The 24,834-nt window shown below is 48.4% G+C and overlaps 1 protein-coding gene across 3 annotated transcripts in view; it reads left to right on the forward strand.

Annotated features, from left to right (window-relative positions):
• The window catches only part of LOC139056178 (uncharacterized), a 254,910-nt gene extending 231,599 nt beyond the window's left edge, over window positions 1-23,311 (forward strand). For all 3 annotated transcript variants that reach the window (XM_070534170.1, XM_070534168.1, XM_070534169.1), the window contains exons 5-11: window positions 120-235; window positions 1,127-1,246; window positions 9,339-9,542; window positions 16,569-16,803; window positions 19,206-19,378; window positions 20,614-21,204; window positions 23,121-23,311. In XM_070534170.1, the coding sequence (XP_070390271.1) occupies window positions 120-235; window positions 1,127-1,246; window positions 9,339-9,542; window positions 16,569-16,803; window positions 19,206-19,378; window positions 20,614-21,204; window positions 23,121-23,180 (1,499 nt within the window). In that variant the 3' untranslated portion in view covers window positions 23,181-23,311. The remainder of the gene's footprint in view (window positions 1-119; window positions 236-1,126; window positions 1,247-9,338; window positions 9,543-16,568; window positions 16,804-19,205; window positions 19,379-20,613; window positions 21,205-23,120) is intronic.
• Window positions 23,312-24,834: the final 1,523 nt, after the last annotated feature.

A 24,834-nucleotide genomic window follows, 5' to 3' on the forward strand; every position in this document is an offset into this window, starting at 1 on the left:
CCTACTTCTTGAAATCAGACACACGACGTAAGTACGCAGAGTCTATTCTGTTACTTGGCTTTGAATTGCGTCTTCTCTAGTGCCACTCTGGAACTTTTCCTTCCTTTCTTTTGTCGCAGCACCAGGAGTTCAGAGCAAGGTTCAGCCGGATGAAAATGTGCTCGCACAAACTTTGGAGCTTCTCGACGAACTACTCAAGAAAAAGTCGGATGGCAAGAAGCTCAAGAAAGGGGATGTAAGCCTCTATTTTTCGTTCTCTCAATTTTTATGGCGTCTTTTATTCGTTGAGTGCATCTTCGCGAAAAAGGGTTGTTACAGCACCTAATACAACGCACCGGATGAGTACTTTGAGAATTTGGAAATTCCGTTGTCGAACCTTCTTTGTTTTTCTAGAAGAAGGTACAAACGCGGTATCGCAATATCTTTCTTTAATATATTGAAACACATCTGCCGAAGCAATTGCGGAGTACTCTCTTTTCATTATGCAAAAAGGTGAGGCGTGCAGACAGGACACAAGAGAAGAGATGTGGACAACACGAACGCTTGTGTCCTGTCTGCACGCCTCACCTTTTTTGCATAATGAATCCTTACCAACTAGCTCAGCTTTCTGTCGTTCTAATACTCTCTTTTGTTCTGTTTCGGGCATAAGAGTTTTGAATAGTTGCTCTCCTTTTAAATGTTTTCTCTTCATTTGCACTTCTTTCTACATTGGCTGCATCTATAATTCAAAACCGTGCATCTATTTTTACGCGTGGCTGAAGATGTTCGCTTAAAATAAATTTGGGAAAATCTTGAACTATTCGTGTAGTGTGCGTCTTCACATACCCTATCGTAGCTCAAGAGCTTCAGTGAGATGAGGTAACGGATCGATTTTGCCACGAAGAAAATTGCAGGCGTTAAACTCCCTGCCTTTCCCAACTCATCTCTCTCTCTATCTATCTATCTCTCTCCCTCTCTCTCTCTTTACACGTGGGCTTCGCTTCCAGATATTTCAGCTGAGTGTATAGCTGCACCGGTTTGGGACGATAAATTGCTCAAAGAAAACGCATGCATTTCACTTCTCTCTTAAACAAGCTCGCTCATTTTCCGCGACGTTCGCCAAGACATGCCCGCACCGTGTTCGCAGGAGTCCATGGGCATGTCCCAGGACGTCGAAGAAGTGGAACAAGCCTCCATAATGGCTCACCAGGAGGCGCTCCGCAAGGCCACCCACCTGAGGCAGCGCAAGATATCCACCGAGCTCAAGGTCAGTTCTGACACGTGCAGTCCGCGCGCGCGTGCGTTCGTGCGTGCGTGGGCACCTACGTGAAAACACGAGAGCTCGCACGCTGAATAGCGTATCTCATTCTCTTTCTTTTTTTTCTGTTTTTTGTTTGCTGCTGCTGCTGTTCTTCCCATCCCAAGCCAGCATAGTGAGGCGGGAAAACAAGGCCCATTCATTCTTTTCCTAACGAGCGCATTCTGCTGAAACAAGCGTTCACCGAAGCGGCTCTGGTTTCGTTTTCTTTTTCTTTTCTTAAGGGGGGGGGGGGGGAGATGGGGAGGAGAGAAAGGGGTTGGGTTGCTGTGTAGGCCATTCCGTCGTTTCCGGCGCGCCTCGGCAAAGTGGGGATAGGGAGGGTGAAACACTTATCGCTTGTGCGGATACTATCCTGTATGGACGTGTTAAGCGTCTGCGTGTGTTGTGAACGTGTTATGCAACCTTGGCCACCTTAATAGCAACTCGTTATGCTAGCTCGTATATATGCTAGCAGAAGCGCTGGCTGCCATGCGTTTTACGCTAATGAACCTACGTGACACGCGCAGACTAGGGGGGAAGAGACAGCTGCGAAGAAAGGAACATACGTTCTGATGAAATTGCAAACCTTGGCGTCTTCTGCGTCACCGCCATCTTCCGCTAACGATATGTTGGTCAGCGTGAGGTGATGCGAAAAGCGTGCCGGCAATAAAGCACACTTGGTAAACGTGCTTAATCAGTCAATGAAGTAAAACAAAACAAAAAGTACGAAGCTGCCCGTTTTGTAATTAAGCACGAATCAATCAATCAAGACAATCGAATTCCGCGAAATAAATGTATTGCGTAGGTGAAAATACTCCTGTCGGTGATGATGGACGACGACATACTAACCTATGTAGTTTAGAAGAACTTGTTGTTGGGCGAGTTGGTAGATATTACGAACATTGTTTAACTGCGCGAACAAACGAAGCATGTCGGGGGAGTACTTATATGTGGACGTTGTGGAATAAACTTTAGTTGCAAGTCTGCGCCCGTCCTTGTCCCTTGCTGTCTTTGCAGTGGCGTAGCAACAGGGGGGGCCGGGGGGCCGTGGGCCCCGGGTGCAAGGGGCCAGTGAGAGGGCGGGGGGGTGTCATATACGCCTAAAGACCCCTCTTTCCGCCGGCTACACCAGGGGAGGGGGGTGACAGAAGACCTATGGGCCCCGGGTGCTAGACGACCTAGCTACGCCACTGTGTCTTTGTGGTTCGTTTGTTCGCGCAGTTAAACAATGTTCGCTGACATACAAACCGTTAATGCAGAGATACAATGTCACTTTCAGTAAAGGAAGTTGTGCCTTACTGGGCGTTCAGCAATCCGTGGGAGTAAGTAGAACACGTTCCCATGTCCCAGGTTTCAACAGCAAATGTGGACATTGAGGACGACCGGGAATCGCCTCGATGATTGTCCTTTCGGCGCGCAAAGGTTGCTCGGGCCGTGGAGTAACGCGTCAATACAGGGATAGGCTCTAAAGGCTTTGATGGAAAAAAAATGACTCCTCGCACAAAACTATGACTCTAAGAAGCTACGATGGGTAGTTCAGATCTCTCTTCCACAACGCTGCCTCCTACAAACGCGCTCTTGCTCATAAATCGCCGCTACACGCACAATTTGACAAGCTTGCGCGAGCAATGGAAGAAATGCTCAATTACAACCTTACGAAAGTCGAGGTAGAAGTTCTGTCGCCTTTCCATTGACGTCGTGTTAAATTCAACATGTTTATTGCTGAAATGCAATTGAATAAAACGCGCGCTTCTTCCCCGTTTCGCACGCTTTCGTTAGGCCTGTGCGTTTTACCGCTGCGTGGCATTGTGGCGCCATCTAAGGACGCACTCGGCAAGTGACTGACGTTGCTTCCAAGATTCCCGCACACACCTTTGCATCTCTTCCTTACTTTCTTTGATACCCCCTCTTTTCTTCCGCGATTATACAAATGACATGCAAGAGGCTTCAGACAAGCCCGCTAACCACTGACAGAAACCAGTGTCAATGCTATGAAAAATATGTCAGTGAAGGAAATTAGAAAGCTAGTACGAGAAAAAACGACGGTAAAGATAGTTACGTCGTTAAAATTTCGCATCGGTTCGTGGCGTTTATAGCCCATATACCCTTTACGCAGGAATTTGAAAAGCATGATCCCTAGGCAAAGGCTAGTTATAGATCCAATATGAAGCGTAAAACGTGAAAACAGCAATCCGTGGCAGTGTAGAATACCATTTATTTAACTCGCGCTGATGCTTTTCTTTTTCTTTTAAATCTGCTCCCAGGATCGCCGCCCAGTGGTTCAGTACCCATACCTGCCAACTCTCCCGAATGTTTCGTAAAGTTTACGAATTCTGGCCCGTCCCGCGATTTTACGAATGTTACATCATTTTTCTTTTTTTTTTGCGGAATACAGATTCTCTTCGCGAAGATGTTTTGAAAGACGAGATACCGCGTAATTGCCACAAAATGCACGCAAAAAAAAAGAAGAAAGATGCGATGCATACCGGCGCTGCTCTCTTGAGAGCGATGGGCACATTCCTCGAGCATGTTTATTCAAGCCAAATTCCTCAAGCAGTCGAAATCGGCAGCACCACAGTCGCTGATAATTTCACTGAAACAAGGTTGTCAATAGGACCGGCTGGAACAGCGATTTGCTGATCCGGCGGGCGCGTGGAGTGGCGCGAGCCAATAGGGCTATGAACTAAGTGCTCTGCCCTACGAAGAAGACGCCGCGCCCAAGCGCAAATGAATGCTTCGGTATCCTCTCTCTTCGTCGAATAGCGTCACGCATGCATCTTCATCGTGCTCGTCACCTCGCTGTGTCGACACCTTACCCTGTGCGTCCGCCTGAGTTGTTGTTTCCATTCGGCACAGCTTTTGCAGACGGCTTAGTGCATAAGCACAAACATTGGTAGCCATGTAGGTTGAGACCTGCGCAGCGCATAAACACAAACACTGCATGAGATTAGACGTCGCACACGATAAATACAGGCGTCGCTATAAAAGGCTTATGCTGAGGGTAGAACTGCACGGCAGCGAATAGTGTGGTTTTCGATATTTTAAGACAGAAACAAGATCAGCCAAATATTTGCTTATGTAACCAGAAAGACTACGGAGGTTATACAAAAGGTTATTTTCGTGGCGCTGCCTTTAAGATTGGCTCCAATGGCGTAGGCAGTGCGTAACCTCATCCAATGCTTAAGAGGAAGCTTCAACCCGGGCCCAACTCCGACGCGGCCTATTCAAGTACATGTAAAACGCAAAACAAAACGTTTTTGTGAGATAACCCATAGACCGATTTTAATGAAATTTACTGCATTTGAAAGAAAACGGTAAATTCTAGGGACCGTTGGAAGCGTAATTTCGATTTAGGGCATAAACTTTGCGAAAACGATATTCAAAAATTCGAAAGTTACGAAAAAAATAGACGCACGAATTTTATAAATTAATAGCTGTGCATCAAGAACAGATGTCGCGTTTCTCTAAACAGGATCCATTACATCATTCAAAGTGGACGAATTCGATATGTCAATTTATGTCTTCCGTGAATTCGTTACGCTGTGTACAAGGGTTCTGTAAAAGCTGTATTTCCACATTACTGAAGTTTTTAGATTCACGTGTGACATATCAATTTTGTCCGCTTTAGATGTACTATCAGATTCAATTCAGAGAATTGGGATATCAGTTTTCCTTGCTGAGTTACGGAGCTGTAAACTTGAACTTGCGTTCTCTGAAAATTCTGGATTTTTTCCAATTTTTGATAAAAAATTGACAACCTAAATAAAAATGTTGAAACCAAAGTCGCTAGATTTTAAGTTCTTTTTTTTGTGCAACAAACTTCGTCAAATTTGGTGCAGTGGTTGCCGAGAAAAACGAATTCTCCCTTTACATGTATTTAGATAGGAGCACCGGAGCTAAAGCTTCCCCTTAAGTGAAGGATTGTGTGCGTCTTACCAGGCTATTCTCGCTTGTTAGGTAGGCATAATCCTGTCTCACTTGGTTTCGGGCCTTGCACATACACAACAAGAAAATAAGAAAAAAGAAATTGACTCGTCATCGCGGCCTTGCGAAAGCGAATGTCCAGCGAAGCTGTTGCGAAACCATCGTTACAACTGCTGAGGGAGGTTTGCAATGCTTTATTGATGAATCGGACGCTTCTTTTGAGTTTCGTCTTTATCGAAAAGTATGTTGTTCTGTGTGTTGTGTGGGTGATTTCAATGAACGTATGCACTGTTCCCTTCACTTCTCTTAGCGCTTGTAGCCTCTGTCTTATGGGGGTATGACCCATTGCATATTCGGGTTATTTACGGGAGTACGAGCCATTGAATTATTTGCTTGTTTGCGAAGATATGAGCCAAAGCTGATGGTGATAGATGCTTGTTTTGAGCATGTTCTTTATTGAAAGGCACGCTGTTCTGTACGTTGCATCTGTGATCCCAATGAACGTATGCACTATTGGCTTCACCACGCTGAGTGCTTGTAGCCTCTGGATTATGAGGGGGATGGGCAAATACATTTTTTTTTTGCTTAGGGGAGCATGAGCCATTGCTGATGATGATAATTTTTGTTCGCGAAGGATAATTTTTGTTCACGGGGGATGAGTAAGGACATTCTTGCTTGCTTAGTGGGATATAAGCCGTTGCTGATAATATCTTTATTCACGGACTGGCATGAAAATCGTCGACCACCGAGAGGCTAACGGCTTCGCTGTATAGAGTAAACGCATTGGTACGCATCGCCAATAGTTTCTAATGAAGCGCGTCACTGAAGCTTCGGTTCGCTTAGATTCAGACAAGTGCATTGGATATGGATCATTCTTTGTGTGCGTATGGGGGGGAGGGGGGGGGGGGGGGGGGGTTAGACGGTGCCCCGCATTCTAAGCCGTTGTTTGGCTAACCCGTCCGAAAATTTTCTGGCCGCTACTTGAACCGCTTTGATTGATTCGCCGTATGTTCACAACTTACATGCCTTTGTTTCTTTCTTTTTTGTGTGCATGTGTTCTTTATCGTTTTTCATTTAACTTAATCTTTTATACTCAGGCGTAACGGTAAAGTTCTGGGTGTACATTGCGTCTCAAGCTTTCCTGAGTCTCGTGCTCTGTAAGGAAAAAAATAGTAGGAAATTGAAAGCATGTCAAGGAACAATCTTCCAGCGCGGGTACACTTTAACTTGAACGGATGGAAATGGACGAGTGAAAGCAATGGCGGTGTTTTACATAAGATGGATGCAGCGGAACCTTTACCGCGCTCGTTTCGGGCCAGAGGAGCTGCAGGAAGCGCTAAAGGACAGGACTAACTGGAATAAGGAGCCGTCTCATAAGATGGCCTGAACGGCTCTAGACACGTAAAAAAAAAAAACGCGAGGAAGACAAGATAGGTTACGGCTTTTACGTGCAACTGGCCCCGAGCTGGCTGGCCGCTTCAACTACAAAATAACACTGGACATACTTATTAACGCTCGAGCTTGTACTTTGTGCATGGTTAAAATCGAGATTAGTTGTTGTTTTATTTTTTTATGTAATTAAAGGAGAGGTTGGCGCCTTTAGTGGCGCTGGCTACTTCCAAACACAAGAAAAGCGAACTGCAGCACTGCTGTGTTCTGGGCGCGTTGTTACGCGAACTTTCAGCAAACCTCAAAGCAGAAAAAGCACTTAGACACACCGGGGATAGTGAAATGTTACGAACAAGTCCCGCCCAGGAGTAAAGGAAGATACAGAAGCGAGTCAAATGAGAGTTTGAGACAGACGCAGTTCAGCAAACGAGTGAAGGTGCACAAGCAGAGTAGATTAATGACAATCTTGCCCCTTTCACATACTTTCCTCCATCTTGCGGAAACCCGCAGAACTGATTTGCCAGAGGAGCCAGAGGAGTCTCTACAAAATGGGTAATTGGGGTTCTTAAGTGCCCCCAAAACTGTTGCTAATGATAGATAACTGCACACTAATAAAGAGGGAAATTTTAGGCAGAAAAGAAGTACAAGTAAGGAGAACATTCCACGTTTTGTCACAATGTACTAGGAACATCCCACGTTGTTGCCATGTGCTAGTAACGCGACACAAGGCTGCAATTGTACAGATGCCACGAGTAATTTGGAGTCCACGCATGACCTTCGCCGAGCTTGAGTGCCGTCTAGTCATTTTTGCACGTCGAATTCATAGCAAAGCGCAATGGTCACCAAACACCCATGAGTAATAAACGAAATATCACGGTATACCTCTACAAGCAGTGATCACACGCTCGGTGGTACGTGTCAAAAGCGCGTCTGTGAATATCTATTGAGTAGTCTTCTTGTCGAACCTTGAAAACATTATTAAACAGAAATCTAGCGAGTAATGTCACACTTCACAACAATCTGAACGTTTGTCCGCAGCAGGCTAACGACAGGCATTGCATAGCAGTGCGTTTGGTAAAGAGATCCTATACACAAAATGACAATCAAAATACAGCAAATGAACAGGTACCAGTTAAAAAGGAATGTCGCCGTTGTGCCCCACCTACATAAGACGGCCCACTGTCTTGAGATGATTGGCAGTCGAGTAAAAACGAGGGTATAGTTTTTTTCAGCAGCATATCAACGAATCAGAGTGTGCCGTTTGTTCAAAACTGCCGCAGAGCTGCCCATGGTAGTTCGAAGAGGCATCGTAACCGTTTAGTTGATCGTGTAAAGGCAGCTGTGTATAAACTGTCATTGTCATGTGGTAGCAAATACATAGGACAATCTGGACGATGCCTTAATGGCCGCTTAAGAGAACGTAGTTTAAAAGTAAGGGATCACCACGGCGCTCATCTGTCTGTTCATTATCAAGAGTGTGGATGCGCACCTTTCTTTACTGATTGTGCTTCTTCTTGCCAGACACAGAGGTAAGGACGTGCTCTAAATTATAAATGCAGAGGCAATCAAGTGGAAAGGTGAAACGTGCGTTAGTGCTTCATCGGTTGACCTGCTTGCTAAAAGGCTTTCTTTTTTCTTTTTGTTTTTTGAACGAGCGCTATGACTTTATGACCGGGAGTAATGCGGTTTCGCGTGGAGTATGCATGCACGACTTCGCCAAGACTAAATTGTTGACAGCGCGTCATGGTGTGTACGTTCCCTTATGTCACTGTCCGCTTGCGCAAGAATGTTATCCAAGTTCTAGTAATAAAGTTCAAGTCACTTTGTATTCCCTATGCCCCTCTCCTCATATACTTTTCTTTAGAATATTGGAACACAGCCAATGTGTGATGTGACAACACATTTCCGTTAACCTGTTCTTTATTGCCTACTAGAACAGTCGTCACCGCAGTTGTTACTAATATAGCTGGAGGTGAATATAATTGTCATGCGAAAATATACGTCGTAGTGTGAACCAATGGCCAGTGTATCCGTGACAGCGCTTCTGGTTGCAACCTTGACACTAGATGGCGACACTTATCACTGTTATTTCCAAGATATTTGCCCAGCAAGAAACGCTGGGAGCTTCCACATCCCAGACGCGCTAGAATACACAGCCGATAGGACCTGGTCAGCGGCCGAGATAAGAAAAAGTCGTTTCGAGCATTGGTAGGGAAAAAAGCAGGGAAGCGATCAATAGAGACGGGGCCATTACAGGCATAGTTAACTGCGCAATATATAGGCATAGGTTTTAATGAGGACTGAGAAGATCGAAGAGAGATGGGAGAAATACTAGACCGTAATAGATGCCGTACAACCTGACTACCTCAAGGACGCTAGGTGTCTATTTGTCACCACACCATTTCAAAGGTAAATTGAATACAAATTGTCATCAATAGTTTCATTATCATCACATGCATTGTGTGCAGTTTGATTTTCATTATGTACTGCTTCAACTGGGCTTGCACTGGAAACACGGCTGCCTGAACGCCGCAAGGCTGGCAAATTCAGTACAATTTTCGTCATTTCTTGCTGTTAATATTTTATTAAAGCGGCTAATTTCATTGTTCCCGGGCTGAAATGAAGAAGAAAATGTTTTACGCGGAGGTTTCCTGAGCACGAGGGCAGAAATCGCCCTTTGACCATGATAATGGCGCGGACTGTACTTTTGACGCATTGTTTGAAAGAACGCAATCGTTGACTCCAGGTGGAGACCCTGCAGAGGCAGCTGCGGAAGCCGAGCAAGAAGTCGACACCCCGGGCCATCCCCGAACTGCCCGAAGGACGTGAGCTGGTCGAGGAGCAGCTCCAGGAGCTGACGCAGAAGCTGCGCCTGCTCGAGGGCAACCTGGGACAGACCGAGCGTCAGGCGCAGAAAGTGCGTCGCGAATGGGATAAAAAGATGGAAGAGGTATGCGTATTATATGCTTGCGTCACGGCGTATCCAATAGTTTTCGCGTCTCGCAGCTGCACACAATGCCACGGTTACAACGTGCCGCATCAAAAGAGTCGAACTGAAAATAGCCACAATCGGTTACTGAACTTGAGAGTTGACACTGAAGAATCCAGTGCATGCGACACCAGCGTCCTGTCCCGCCAAAATTCTTTAACGAGCGTATTAATCATCAGGAACATTCCGCACTCCGCTCTAGCTCTTATTTCTGCGCTGCCAACAACGGCTTTTTTTTTATGCGAAGCATATTACGAGAGCTCAACCCAGCTCCTCAGGCGCGGCGGTGTCGCCTCGAATACCACGTGACACCGTGACGTCACGACAGAGGAGAAGTGCCTTTGGCTCAACTCTTGCAAGATGGGCTGGGTGGGAATCGAACCAGGGTCTCCGGAGCGTGAGACGGACACGCTACCACTGAGCCACGAGTACGATGCTTCAAAGCAGTACAAAAGCGCGTCTAGTGAATGCGGTGTTGCCTTAGAAACGAGCCGTTTCTAACGCTCAGGCGTGCGTCGCTTGCTCAGGCGCACATTTCGTTGCCGCGCCGAACGCTGCATTGCTCGACGCTCACCGCGTCCAATGCGGGGCGCGCAGTCGCTGCGCCGTAGCCCATTCTCTTACACCCCTTGGCGGGTCGACGGGAACGCTGTCGCGTTCCACTCTTGAAGGCGAAGCAGAGTAACGCATGAGTTGTTTCTTCGTCTAGCCGAACCAAATATAGCCAAGCAACAGCAGTTACCAGGCTAAACAGTGGTTCAACAACTAAAATAAAGGCTAGTATGCTTCGCATCCTGGGCTTAACCTTACCTAAGCCACAGCCATTTTTTTTTTCACTGCGTACGATTACTGTAGCCGATTTCCCATGCCCAGATCGCCGGTAAAACAAAAGGCTGGCTTCTCCGCACGGTGTTCGTTATTGTGGGGAAGCCGACTCTAACGAAGGCTTTGTGGCGCGCTAGAGAAGCGAACGCTATTGAAGCGCGCTCCGGCGCGCGGGATCCATTGTAGCGGAAAAGCAAGCTTTAGGGAACACATCGGTGTGCGCATCTGAGGCGGACAGCGGGAAGCTGAGCTCGTTATCGCAGATAAGTCAACGTTGACTAATGCGTCAGCATACACGTGCCAGCGAACTGAGTCTCCCCGAGGCGGGCTTCTCCGAACAATATCTAGTAAAGTGGGGAAACCGATCCCGATGAACGCCGCTGTTGAAGCGCGCAGGTGTTCCGGGCTGCAGTACTGAAGCGCATCTTGAGCTCCGCGCGCGCGCGAGCGTTCATGTGATGCAATCATCGTGTTGCATTATTAGTGGTTTCAATAACGTCATTGGAGGTAAGCGAGTTCAAATACACCTGCGACAGCCTTGACTCATTTAAACTATAGACGGTGACAACCTCAGAACTACATGGTTATAATCATGTACGCCCGTGAGCAAAAGTATACGGACCAGGAGGTGCGGGATAACGCCGTTTTTTTTCCTCTGCCTGTGAACGCAACTTGAACTTGAGGAGTGCAGTCCAAACTCGGCATTGCGAACTTTTCTGCGTACTCGTTAATTAGAGCTTATGTTTGTAAATTACGAAGAAATTCCGTATACTTTTGCTCGTGGGTGTGCGTTGTGAAACTTAAACCTAATACACAAAATGCACAGATGCGTCAGTCGATTTGGTTCGCTTATTTGCCTGACTTCAGTCATACACTTCGGTCTTTCATTTCAGGTTTCAGGATGAAACCTGGAAGTCTATAAAAAACTTAATGGGTGATCTTGATATGACTGATTCACCATAGGTAACATCTTAGCTTGAAACAACTAGCTTTTATTTTGGGATTAGCCTAGCATTTAATTTAGCAGAGAAAAATAATTAACCTGTGAGCGGACTCTACTCAGCATGCTCCGCTCTCTTGGAGAGCTAAAAGCCAGGTGCCTGCCTTCTTGTGGCAGGAGCCCATTTGTAATTCTTAGGTTATCACCGACTTTAATAATTAAACAGCTCAAGGCTCACTGGGCCCAGAGCAGTTAACGACGCGATAACAATGACATGCCGTGAACGACGACGACGAAGAATACAGTACGATGACAACGAGTGCTCGGCACCGACAATGATGATACGATTTGCGATGGCAGGCCGACAACAATTGTCATATCCTGTCACCATATCTCTCACGGCCTGACCAGGAGAATGGTCTTGACCTTGTTCAGCTGTAAAGAATAGCGTTGCATTACAGTGTTAGACAGCTAGCATCACGCTACCAGCGTTACTCTGAAGCTGTCTTTTCTTGAACGTGGCTTCTATTGCTGCGCAAAGCGTTACACGAAATCAGATAACACTATCGTTTAGCAAGATCTCCCGTTAGTTGGGCGGGTTGATTCATTTACTTATCAGGGTGTGACAGGACGCGAAATGATGTGAAGAAACCACTAGACAGGAAAGACGTTCTTTCCTGGGCACTCGCCACAAGGTGGCCGAAGCGAACGGACGTGCGGCTTTTCGTCTTCGGCAGTCAATGCTTTCCTTCTGTTACTTTGGGCCTTAGGGCCCAAAAGTCGCGTACACCGTGGTCATGGATGATGCAGAGGCAGCGTTCGACGTTCCGTTACCCGACGACATGGAGTTACAGCAGTTTGAAGACGCCCTCACGCAGAGGATGCGCTAACCCTAACGTGCACCTCGACTGACGCCATGGTAGGCACCACCGCTTCGAGGAAGACGTCGCTGCGTCCAGACGCGAATCACTTCGCTGCGCTTGCTGATGTTGAGCCACCGATTGATAGCAAAGGCAAGTGCGATTATTTACTCGTCTGAAGCCCACTCGTTGTACCCACCGCCAAGTATGGGCAGAAACACGCACGCGGAACGCTGTCCCTGATAGCTGCAGCTGCAGCAGCTAAACCGAAGGCCGCAGTTCGTCATGGCGTCTCTCGCCACAACGGCGACGCGTTGCCAGACTCTAACGCCGTTGACTCGGATTCGGCTACCGCTCACGAAGATGACAGCGAACAAAGATCGTAGAAGACCGTCACTTATAAAGGCCGCGATCCAGGGAAGAAACAATTGATCGCGAATGTTCAAGGCCCTTCATACGCACACACTGTGATCCTAAGACCTCAAGATCCACACAGAATCATGGTTTAAAATTTCATTGTTATCGATGAGGCTATCTGGAATCAGTTTTCAAAACGCTCCCTCAACGCATAGAAGGGAAGCTGATTCGATCGTTGGCATCAGATACTTAGGCAGGAGTAATCAGATAGCGGTTGACACCTATGATCGTGACATGCAGGATGCCCTTCTGATTTTAATACAGCTTCCAGTAAATGACAACCCCACTGCATTTCAAGTATACGAAGCCATACAAAGGGATCGAATCCGGGGCATTATCCGCAACTCAGGGGAAATTACTGCCGAGCAGCTTATGATGAACCTGCACTGCCGAAAATGCGGCATTGTCAGCACTCACCCCATTGCGAAGAAAGGCACAGCTGTAGTCACTATTATAGGGACTAGCGTTCCGCACAAAATCGTGATCAGGTATTTCACAATGCTAGTCTACCCGTTCAAGTCGCATGCGTGCGCTTGTAAGACGTGCCACGCATTAGGGCACGGAAAACAGCAGTGTCCGAATGTTAACAGCCCGCGTTATGCCACATGGGACGGAAAGCAGCATGGCAGTGACGAAGTCTGTCCCAACCAGGAGCCTAAATGCCACATTTGCGGGGGTGGACACTTTGCAATGGCTCGAGACTGTCCCAAGCGCACAAAGATCAACAAACAGTTGCGCGTGAAGTCAAAACACCCTCAGAAGCCATGCCTGAAGTCCATGGAGTCACAACTGCAAGTTCATGAGCGCCTTCAAGAGACTGACTATGAGACACAACTTTTACCCTAGCCCTCCCCGCACCAGTACTCACCTACGGGGCAGTAACCTGGAGGCTTACGAAAAGGGCTCTGCTTAAAGTGAGGACGACGCAACGAGCTATGGAATGAATGATGGGTGCAACGTTAAGGGATAAGAAAAGGGCAGATTGGGTGAGGGAACAAACGCGGGTTAATGACATCTTACTTGAAATCAAGAAAAAGAAATGGGCACGGGCAGGACATGTAAGGAGGAGGGAAGATAACCTATGGTCATTAAGGGTTACGGACTGGATTCCAAGAGAAGGGAAGCATAGCAGGAGGCGGCAGAAAATTAGGTGGGTGGATGAGATTAAAAAGTTTGCAGGGACAACATGGCCACAATTGGCACATGACCGGGGTAGTTGGAGAAGTATGGGAGAGGCCTTTGCCCTGCAGTGGGCGTAACCAGGCTGATGATGTTGATGATGATCGAGTAGGTAGCGAGCTCCGCTCCTATCATCATATAGGGGGTTGGAGTCTCACAAGGGGCCGTAATTTCCTCAACATTATTTAACATCGTCTTAACAGCTGTTCCTGAAAAACCAGAGAAAATAACACGCATTGAGCATGCTATTTACTCAGATGATGTGACGTTGTGGACTACGCGAAGCTCCCTGGGAAAACAAGAGGAGGCCCTGCACACAGCGTCAAATAACATCGAGAGCTTTGCGAGGGACATAGAGCTTACGCTAGCGCAAGAGAACACCGAGTTCGTCGTTATTCTTGGTGGGAAAAGGTCAAAGTCGAAGCACGAGGAAAAAGCCAGCGTCCATCTGTCGATCGGACAGACAAGCATTCTCAGGAAGCGGGTCATCCGCATACTCGGAATGTTTTTGGACGAGGCGGAGGTATTTATTGTGATAGAAAAGCTGAGAGGTCGGCATGAACCAATATTCTGACCTGCTGCTCGGCTGTTTTTGGACAAGCTGTGTATATCCACAACGTGGTTCAACCAAGCACTAAAGGTCGCCAAGCAGGCCACCCAAATGCCCCGAAGGATTGCCAAGCGTACGAGGGGCGTTAAAGAGAAAGAAATGAGACATTTCCTCGCATCCTGTACTGCACCGCTTTTCACCCCGTCACTCGAACGCAGTTACGTACGCTGGAACGCCTCAACAACGAGGCAAGGAGAGTAATGACAGGACTGCCAAGATACAGGCCACTCCCTGTACTCAAGAGTTGCTGTGCTTTGGGGGACGTTGCTGACCTTATTTCAACGTATGAGCATACTCACGTGACACGCCTCAAGGCCACAAACGCAGGAAGGGCCACTTTGGTTAAAATTGGGCATGTCATCTCTAAGCTTCCGGTGCTTCCACGCATATTGGTACGCAATTGGTACATTCCTCCTTGGGGGCACGTACCAATTGGCAAGAAGATAGGCCTGCGCCAAACGCCATGGGAAATATACGCACCAACTACGCGAGGGCAACGACTACTCTGGCACGTGCCATATTGTCTATGTGGGTACTTCTATCGGGTGACCAGAAGAGGTGCCATTGTTCACTACGACGTGGACAAATATGGAAGCAACCGAACGGGGTAGTAAACTCCATCTCTCGAGAGATGTCGTTCACAGGTCTACGGCAGAACTGCATGGCATCCTCGATTTTGCCACGCATGCTGAACACACTGCTAACAAATTTCCAACAGATGCTGAGCACCACTACAGAGTGTTTACGGACTCTCAAAATGCCTTTAAAGCTTGTAAGGACACTCGTAGAACCAGTGCTGGGGTCCAACAACTCCGCCTCCAAGCGCATCGCCTGTGTGACCAAAGTCATGATTTCAGTTACACTGGATCCCGGGCCACACGGGTATACCACGAAATGAAGGTGCCCACCGACTAACGCGAGCCACGTTACTATCCGCGCAGTCGAAACTGCCCGAACAATTATTGAACAACGTACCCGAAGACACGGGAATACACAGTCAGCGGTGCGATCTCATAGAAGCAATAGCCGAAGCCTAGCGCCGCAGGCGCAGACACCTCCTCACTACACCCATGGACATTCCTCCCCTTCCCTCCAAGGCTGGTACTCGTCGACAGCAGGCTCTGCTCCGGCAGGTACAGACTGGCACCCTCCTTACTCCCTTCCTCGTGCAGCGTTTTCGCACAAAGGAAGACCCTCGTTGCCTAGAACGTTTTGTGCGGGTACCTACAGCTCCTGCAGCACCAGGGCGGGCCTCGAACGCCTAATCTGAGACTACCCGCTGTATTCTGGCCCCAGGCAGAGTGTCCTTGCTTTGCTCCCAGCGGAATGGCGACCAACCTCCCTACAGACTTTTGCAGTACCGAGACACAACAGCGCTGCGACCGCCAGCGAGCTCTTGAGCTCTGGCGGTCACTGTACGAATTCCTGGGTGATCCTGAGGCTCCAGCCACTGCGACCAGGCTTCTTCATGTCGAGCGTATACGCGAAAGCACCGTACCTAATGTAGATAATGAAGTCTCTCCAGCCACTGTCTCCTTTACCTTTCCACCCCTGCTAGTTTCCAAACCAATTCACCGCAGCCCTTTGAGGACAAAAAAAATGGGAATAAGGACGTGTAAACAACAACGTTCTTTACTGTTCCGTAGTTTCTTGACGTCGTTTCGCATCATGTCACACAGTAACAGCAGGGAGCTAGGTTATTAACCTGGCTGCGCCGCTTAATCGAAATCAAAGAAAGAATAAACATGGGCCCTATATCCAATACTCTCAATGAACATATAGGGCGCCCATTTAAAAACCCGCATGTTCGCATGTATCATATGGAGCTTTCCCTCCATATAATGTATGGAAACACACGCGCTTTCATAGAGCATGTCCATACGTTGGTATAATCGTAAGCGGCATGCCCCATAAAGTTAGTGTTTCAATATGGATTCCCATACGTTCACACGGGCATCATTTCGACAATGTCCCATATTATATATGTCAACAAACTGGGTTTTACATCGGACTCCCACATGTTCACGTGGGATGAATGGAGGAAACGCTTCTAGGTTTTCCTTTTTTTTTTTTTCGAGAGGGTTCTTGTCGGCTACACTCTCTGTTTCCTTCGAGAGAGAGAGAGAGAGAGATTGCAATGAGCCTCCCGTGCGCAGGTGTACCAGCACCTGTTCGAGAACAGGTACCTGTCTCCGGAGGACGCCTTGCGCGAGAACTGGGCCGACTCGTCGGCGCCCCGCATCCTGGTATCGCGGACGCAGGACGAGGGGCGCTCTGGCGGCTCGCTCAGGGTGCGCGCCGCCAAGTTCATGCCCTCGTCCCGCGCCAAGAAGAAGGAGGAGGCCAGCAACAACGGGTCCATCATCAAGAAGTCCGCCTCCAACACCTCGCGTGAGTATACGCGTCCCACCCGCCGTGGTTGCTCAGTGGCTATGGTGTTGGGCTGCTGAGCACGAGGTCGCGGGATCGAATCCCGGCCACGGCGGCCGCATTTCGATGGGGGCGAAATGCGAAAACACCCGTGTACTTAGATTTAGGTGCACGTTAAAGAACCCCAGGTGGTCGAAATTTCTGGAGCCCTCCACTACGGCGTGCCTCATAATCAGAAAGTGGTTTTGGCACGTAAAACCCCAAAATTAAATTAAATTAGTATACGCGCCCCGGTGGTGCGATGTCCTCCGGTGCATTATTTACGCGTAGCATGCGCCAGGGAGCCACTAGCTGTATTATGTAGGATTTCATTTTCCATTCTTCATGTGCTTAGTCGTTGGCGGGTTCGGCGTCGTTCGGTCTTCGTTAGCACCACTCTCGGCCACACTGTCGAGCGAGTGAAAAGAAGTAAAAGATATGGGCTCTTACGTGCCAATACACTTTCTGATTATGAGGCACACCGTAGTGGAGGACTTCGGAAATTTCGACCACCTGGGGTTCTTTAACGTGCACCTAAATCTAAGTACACGGGTGTTTTCGCCCCCATCGAAATGCGGCCGCCGTGGCCGGGATTCGACCCCCCGACCTCGTGCTCAGCACCCCAACACCATAGCCACTGAGCAACCACAGCGGGTGTGATAAGAAGTAAAGAAGAATCGAAGGATATCGCGTGTGCTATACCCCAAACCTGAATGGCAATATACGACTGTCATGTTGTATTTTATATTGTTCTTTTTTTTTCATTTTATCCACATGATATTGTATTGTTTGAAATTCAAAGTGTTGTATTACTTGAATTGTGAAGGTTGACGTATCAACGTTGTAATTAAACCAAGCATGTGACGGCCTGACGCCCAGTAGTATCGTAAATTGAAAAAAAAAACTAAACATTACCTAGCACGACGTCCAAAGTCGGTAATTTGGAAGGATTCTTTTTATTTTTTAATCAAGCCTGTTACTTCATTATAGTATAACTGCTGGTGATGGTGATATCGGGTTCATGTGAGCTGATGTCGGACAGCGCCCCCCCCCCCCTCCCCCCAAAAGAAAGAATTGGCGCAGGCCCGGCTGCTGTGTCGAAACCACGAGAATGCGCACCGTAATTTCCAGGTGTTTTCGCGGACGTTCTTGCCCTGGTGCTTATGCCTGACGTTGTTTGCTGCCGTAGCGCTGACGTTCTATTTCTGCTTTCCGCCTCTTCGAAGGTCCGCCTCGATCGGCGCCTATGGTGGTTTCGTCTCGCCACCTACCGGATTTATACCACAAGATTACGATACCGTAATCACTTGCACGTAGGCGGGCTGCTCGAGACGATTGATGAGCACATGCGTACACCGTGTTTTAGTTATCGTTTTGTATGCGTTTGCTTGCGCTGGGTCCACCACACTCGAGAGACGCCAGACCCGAGTCTTCCGCGGGTGCGCGTTGTGCTGTACTCCAGATGAGCCAGACAACCACCGAGCAAATCCGGTGTACAGTACCTAAAGCAAAACGCCGGTTTAGTTCCGACGCAGAGTAAAGAAAGAAGCGATATGCAGCTAACTAGAGGAGAGTCTGGTTGGCGAATTTTCTGGAGAGCGACGGGGAAGTGGAGTCCACGCGTCTGCATGCACTCACAGCGTCATTGCGTCCTCTCTCTTTCCGATCTGCCAACAGAGAATAAACACAAAGCTCACATATTGCGGTCCGAGGTATCACTGGATCTTCCGTTGAGCTCGTTCGCCCGTAAAATTTCGCGCAGCGGTTCCACTTGAAGCAGGCTCACGAGCATCTCGACTGCGGGAATTTCAAATATGGCCGTCTGTTGTACATGCTATAAAAGAAAAAAAAAGGGCGAAACTTCATTAGTGCGTCTTCCTGCTCAATGGTGCTTGCGTTCTTTGTCACGTTACGAGCCTCTGCTTACTCTGACCAGTAAGTCTGGCTTAAATTAATATTTCGCTTTGTCTTAAGCATCCCTACAATGGTGATTGATTGATTGATTGATTGATTGATTGATTGATTGATTGATTGATTGATTGATTGATTGATTGATTGATTGATTGATTGATTGATTGATTGATTGATTGATTGATTGATTGATTGATTGATTCCAACGCCTACAAGACGCAACCATGGAGGTTATGAAAAGCGCTGTAGTCTAGGGTTCCAAATTATTTGTGATCCCCTGTGGCTCTTCACACTGCACCCAAAGCTCCGTACACAAGCGTTTCTTCTTTTTTCACCCGATACTCGAACCCGCGATGTCGTGCTGAGAAGCAGGACTGCCTAGTCGCTGGGCTACCGCTCCAGTGGTCTCTTTCTTCGGAGCTTTAGGCTTTAATAGGGATCTTCAACAAAGCGTGTTTCTCTGTCTAACGCAGTCAACAATGGTGCGGGCAAGGCAGGCGACGAGTCCGATGACACGACAAAGAGTTCGGACTCCAAGGAGATGGAGGACACTCGCACCGCTTCCAAGAGCCGCCGGAGCCCACTGCGCATCATCGGAGACTTTCTCGAGTCGCGAAAGGGTCGTTTTGGAAGCACGCACAAGAAGGTACAAGGCCCGCATCGCCTCTCGTATACCATGCATGACGCGGCTTGTGCATAGAAAGATCGTAAATCGTAAATATGCTCGTTTAATAATGAAAGCTCATTATGGTAAACTATAGTGCCGCTGTTATCCATCTCTGTGTAGTTCCTTGAACAATGCTATTTTGTTGGATTGTCGACACCGCAATCATACATAGGCAAATTTCGCACATTGGGCAGCAGACCTGTCAGGTACGGGAAGAAATGTTTGACATAAAGGGAGTCATAGAGAGAGTTGTAGCATGAAGGGAGGCAGTGCGATTACCGTAAGAGACTTTGGTAACCCTTTGACAGACGGCAAAAGCACTACGTTGCAAGTTACGGCAGATAGTCGCTTTGCAGCAACGAAGTTGGTTATGATAGTACGTCGTAACCCGCCAGTGCTTTAACGGAAACGGCAATTAGTGCGAATAGGATTACAAATCAAGGCGAGTTATGGGGCGAGAAGCACACCACGACACAAGACGACGAAGTGAACACACACGGTTTAGCGCGAGCTGTAGCGTTCCTCGCGCTATATGTCACTCCTTGAGAATGTTAACTCACCAAGACCATTTTGCCATCCTGAGCTATGCATAAGCTCGACGCACGCTGATGTGAAGTATCGGCAGGAATCCATTGCATACGTGGTGATTGTCGACTGAATTGCAGTGTGGGAGATTGGGCTATAGTTTGTGTTTCATGGTTAAACTTTTCAGCGCAGACACAATGAACACACCAGACGGGAAACTACATAGGCAAGAGTTTTGTACGTCGTTCCCCTTTGCCTTGTTCAGTGTTTCTGCGCTAACAAGTTTGATCATGATTTGCAGGAACGCCGGGAGTTTCATCCGGGTGATCACTCCGACAGCACACGTCCTTGCACTTATGACGGTAGCTGAAACCGCCTATCGTCATTTTATTGTTGAACATATATACGTAATAATTCACCCAGGACAGATTCCGTTAATTACAGGGACGGTATATCAAACCTAGAATAATGTATTCATGGACCCTAGTGCCGTTCTTTATTTGAACTCGTAAAGAAGCGAATTTGTGTGCTTGTAACTACATCTTTTTACTGTGACTTAAGGCAGGATTCCAAAGAAGAAAAAAAGAAAAGTCGCGAATCTCTTGCTTCTCGTATAGACTAGCTGCCCGGGTACACCGCGGCGCTAATCTTTTGTTCCCCCATTCCTCTAATGCCCTTTTGCTGCGCAGTCATTCCGGGGCCGATCCGAGTCCCAGAACAAGCGCCTCAAGGCGCACCACGGCGGAGGCGGCGGCGGCGGTACCGGCGCTGCTTTAGCGACGGTCGGCGCTACCGCAACGGCGGCCTCGTCAGCCGACGCCGCCTCGCTGCTGTCGGCCGAGGAACAGCACCTGGAGCTGCCGTACCTGCAGCTCCAGGAGCAGGAGTCGCGCCTCCCGTCGCCGGTCGTGGAGCACCCGCCCTCGTCGCACGGGGCGGCGTCGCTCGAGGGAAACGGCCACCCGGCGTGGAGGTCGGGCTCCTCGCCGCCGCCAGAGGATCTGGCGTCGCCCGGCGGTTCCGAACCCCGGGGAGCACTGGAAGGAGGAGGAGGAGGAGGAGGAAGGGGCCCCGGCGAAGCCAAGGACGGCGACCACGCCGCCCTGGTGGCGGCCGTGGTGGCCAGGAACGAGGAGCTGCCCCTGCTGCACACAGACAGCGGCAGCTGCTGCTCCGAGGACGACGCGCACAGCCTGGACAGCGGCTCGAGGCTGCTCTCCGAGGACCCCGACGGGAACGTGCGCTGTCACATAGACCCGGAGATAATGGCCGAGATCGACGTGGGTACACGCGCCTTCGAGAGATTTTTTCTTTCTCCGCTACTTGCGGGCGGCTACCCGGCGCGATCTGCGTGGTCTCCCTTCCCGGGCTCAATGGGCTGCAACTGTATAGAGTAATGTAGCGCTACTATAAGGTGGCACACACGCAGGCACACTGGCACGTAAACACGGGACACGAACTTTCCGACGCGAAGCTTTCTTCTACGAGTCACGCCAGATTTTGTAGGGGTGTATCTCGCGATATATAGCGGCGGTTTTGTTGGCCGATTCCTATGACAGAGCAGTCTAAAATTATGTGCCACTAGTTATGAGCATTCAGTATCAGCCCTGGGGCCACTGGGTAGGCGGAGGAGGAGGAGGAGGATGGAACTTTATTATTGCAGAAACCGTCGCGCGGTTTATTACCGGGTGGTTCCCTCTGAGCTCCACTGGCGATCTCGTCTCGCCGGGCCTGGTCGAGGGTCGCCAATTGGCTTCCCAGGTCCAGTTCGGAGAGTCTCGCCTCCCAAGACCACGTAGTGAGGGTGTGTGCTGTCACTCGTGGCGAAATTGCGTCGCCCGGACGGTCGCTGCATTCGTGTGTTATGTGCGCGAGTGCCGCTGTGTGGTTGCTACACCAGGGACATTTCCGGGACGTATGGGGAGATTGGGTGTAGACGAAGCAAGTGTGGGTATGTGTTCGTTTGCAGGCGGCGCTTGTCCCTTGCCTGGAGTTTTTTTATAGCTTTGTGCGGGGGAGCGTATGTGCCCTAGGGGCTACTGCGTATGTGCCACTGAGTATGTGTCCCTGGGGCCATTGTGTATGCTCCACTAGACATGTGCTACCGGATATGTGGGTATGTGCTCCTCTGGCCACTCGGTATGTGCGACTTGGCGTGTGCCATTAGGTATGTGGCCCTGGAACCCATTAGTCGCCGTGGTGTTCCTTACATAGGCATGCCTATCTTCAATTGAATTTAAAAGTTGCAGTATCGCCAGGCAAAGCACTGAAGCGACAGCAATGTAACAGACAACTGCACGAAGCAAGATTCGTAGTATTGGCCATGTAAGCTGTAACAAACATTCGCTTACTAATATGTTGACAAGCCGGTTGTCACGCTAGCACAGGCAAACATGAAAAGCTATCTCTTTCTCGATGACCGCGGACACTCGCTGTCACAACGCTGCCGTGTTGAAGAGTGGCAGCAGCGACCACCGAACGCGTCATGCATCATGCAGCCCCTCACTAAAACGCGACTCCAAAACATGAGTTACGCGGCCTCCAACACTAGACGCGCGAGAACCGAGCGCACACGAAGCCACCAGTCATCCCGGCTCGCCTAACTTTGCACTCGCACAATGTTAGCTCCAAGCTGAGGCATGCGCGGTCATGCGCCGCCACGGCCATGCTAGAATAGAAGACGAACGTTCACCTCACCATCTTTCGTGTCCACTAGCTCAATCCCCATATCTTAGGGTCACTTTTATTTCATTCATTCATTCATTCATTCATTCATTCATTCATTCATTCATTCATTCATTTATTCATTCATTCATTCATTTCTGTGCGGCGACCCTGATTTAAAAACGTATTACTGTACTTGCATTCACAATTCAAATTATCGCGAAAGCTAGTCAAATAAAGTCAAATGTGAATTAGGAATTAGTGCATTGTTCGTGATTCCGGGTGAGTTTGGTGTGTATTGAGTATGCTTTCCTCTTGTATGTAGTCTATTCTAACTTTCTGATGCATCTTGTATGCTATTTTTACAGCAGGTCTCCACGACAGTTCTACGCCGCGATCTGTCTTGCTAACCTTTTTCGTGCAGTTAATTTTAAATCGAAATCAATCATAAACCTTCCCTTGCATTAGCGTTGGGGCACTTATGCTTGCCTGCGACTCACTGCGTTTCTTTGCTCTTCTTTTCTGGTTGCAGGCCTTCGAACTGATGGCGCAAACCTACCTGAAGCGTCATGGTCACGACTTCCCTTTTTGAAGACGACCGTTGTTGTTTTCTCGCACCCTTCTTGTACAAAGGCACAACTTTTCTCACGTGGTATATCTTTTTATCTGCCACCGTATTTTGAATACGACGACACCTAAAATAAAATTGTTATTCACAACTGACGCACAACGGTTGTTTGCACAAACAAGATTTGTCTATCTATCCCTTTCTTCTGCTTGAACAATTTCCGTTTTCTTCTCTGTTTTTTTTTTCTCCATGGGCAAACTTACCATCCTCGGGCATCCGTGCCCGTGCGCATTCATACTTTCGAAGTTAAACTAGAAGCAACATTCGAGGAAATTGTGCTTGATCTTCAGATGTACCAGGCGCAGAACACAATTGATGTAATCTTTCCGTCTCCGGCATTCGAAGAAAGCAGTCCAACTTTATGCGACACCGTTGCATTGCCAACATATCATCGAAAAACAACAGTGAAGTACAATTCATGTCGAGTGTGAAAAACACGAGCAGCCACGCATAACATGCGTTTTTTGCTATGCTTACAAGACGTACCAAGCTAACGCAACCGAACGGAACAGATTGTCACGTTGTCCATATATTTACAGCTATACCATCTTTCCTGATATATATATATATATATATATATATATATATATATATATATATATATATATATGTGTGTGTGTGTGTGTGTGTGTGTGTGTGCGTGTGCGTGTGCGTGTGCGTGTGTGGGGTTTCAAATCAGTTGCGATAAAAGCGCTAAACTGCGTATGCAAACTGTGCCTGCAAAGACGATTTCCCGCTTCGGCCGACACGGTTATTGCGCTAAATTGGACTCGCCAAAGACTTGATTACCGAAAGCTTTTCTAGATTTTTTGTATATCGCGATCATGCCACACGTTCATATTTGAAGTGTTAAGATAACCGTATCTCAAGGCAGCTTCAGTTTGTTTTTTTATTCTCCTAAAGCACTTCTTTTTCGCCGACATCCGCATTGATACCGAGCCACCTAATGTTGCATTCAAAAGTGTGGATCTCAATACAATGTCAAGCTCGCATCGTTACGTAGCTTACTATCTGTGCCACATCGTTTGCAAGCTGAGCAATAATAGGTGCGCTCTTTCTCTGGGCTCACGGAGACAATCCCCGATTGACTTTTATGCGAAGCATACCAGCCGCACAACCACGCTCTTCCTTGCTGCGCCGCGCACGGCCGCGTAGCTACCATTGAGGGTATGAGCCATTGTTCATTGCTGCGCGTCTCATATGTGGGTCTATTCTCTTTTAAGTTTGCTATGTTTGTTACTAAGTTGCGTCTATTTTTATGCGTTGCATATTGCAATCACTCAGTTCAGCCCTAGGGCGCGGCCGGGCAGCCACCATTGACCTTTAGCGCAACCAAGTGACGTGACGTCACGACAGCCGGAGGAAAAGCTGGGCCCAAACTCGCGCAATATGCAACGCATTCTTTGGCTTAACCAAGCTAAGCCTGGCCATTTTTATGCGAAGCATACTAGCCGCACAACCACGCTCTTCCTTGCTGCGCCGCGCGCGGCCGCGTAGCTACCATATGACGTCATAACAGCTGCAAAAGCGGAGGCTCAAATCGTGCGCTCGCTTGCGGCCGCGTAGCTACATAGCCGGGTCTCAGCTCGTGCGCTCGCCTGCATGAGTTGTTTCTTCG

The sequence above is a fragment of the Dermacentor albipictus genome, chromosome 2 (genome assembly GCF_038994185.2).
Source record: "Dermacentor albipictus isolate Rhodes 1998 colony chromosome 2, USDA_Dalb.pri_finalv2, whole genome shotgun sequence".
Taxonomy (NCBI): domain Eukaryota; kingdom Metazoa; phylum Arthropoda; class Arachnida; order Ixodida; family Ixodidae; genus Dermacentor; species Dermacentor albipictus.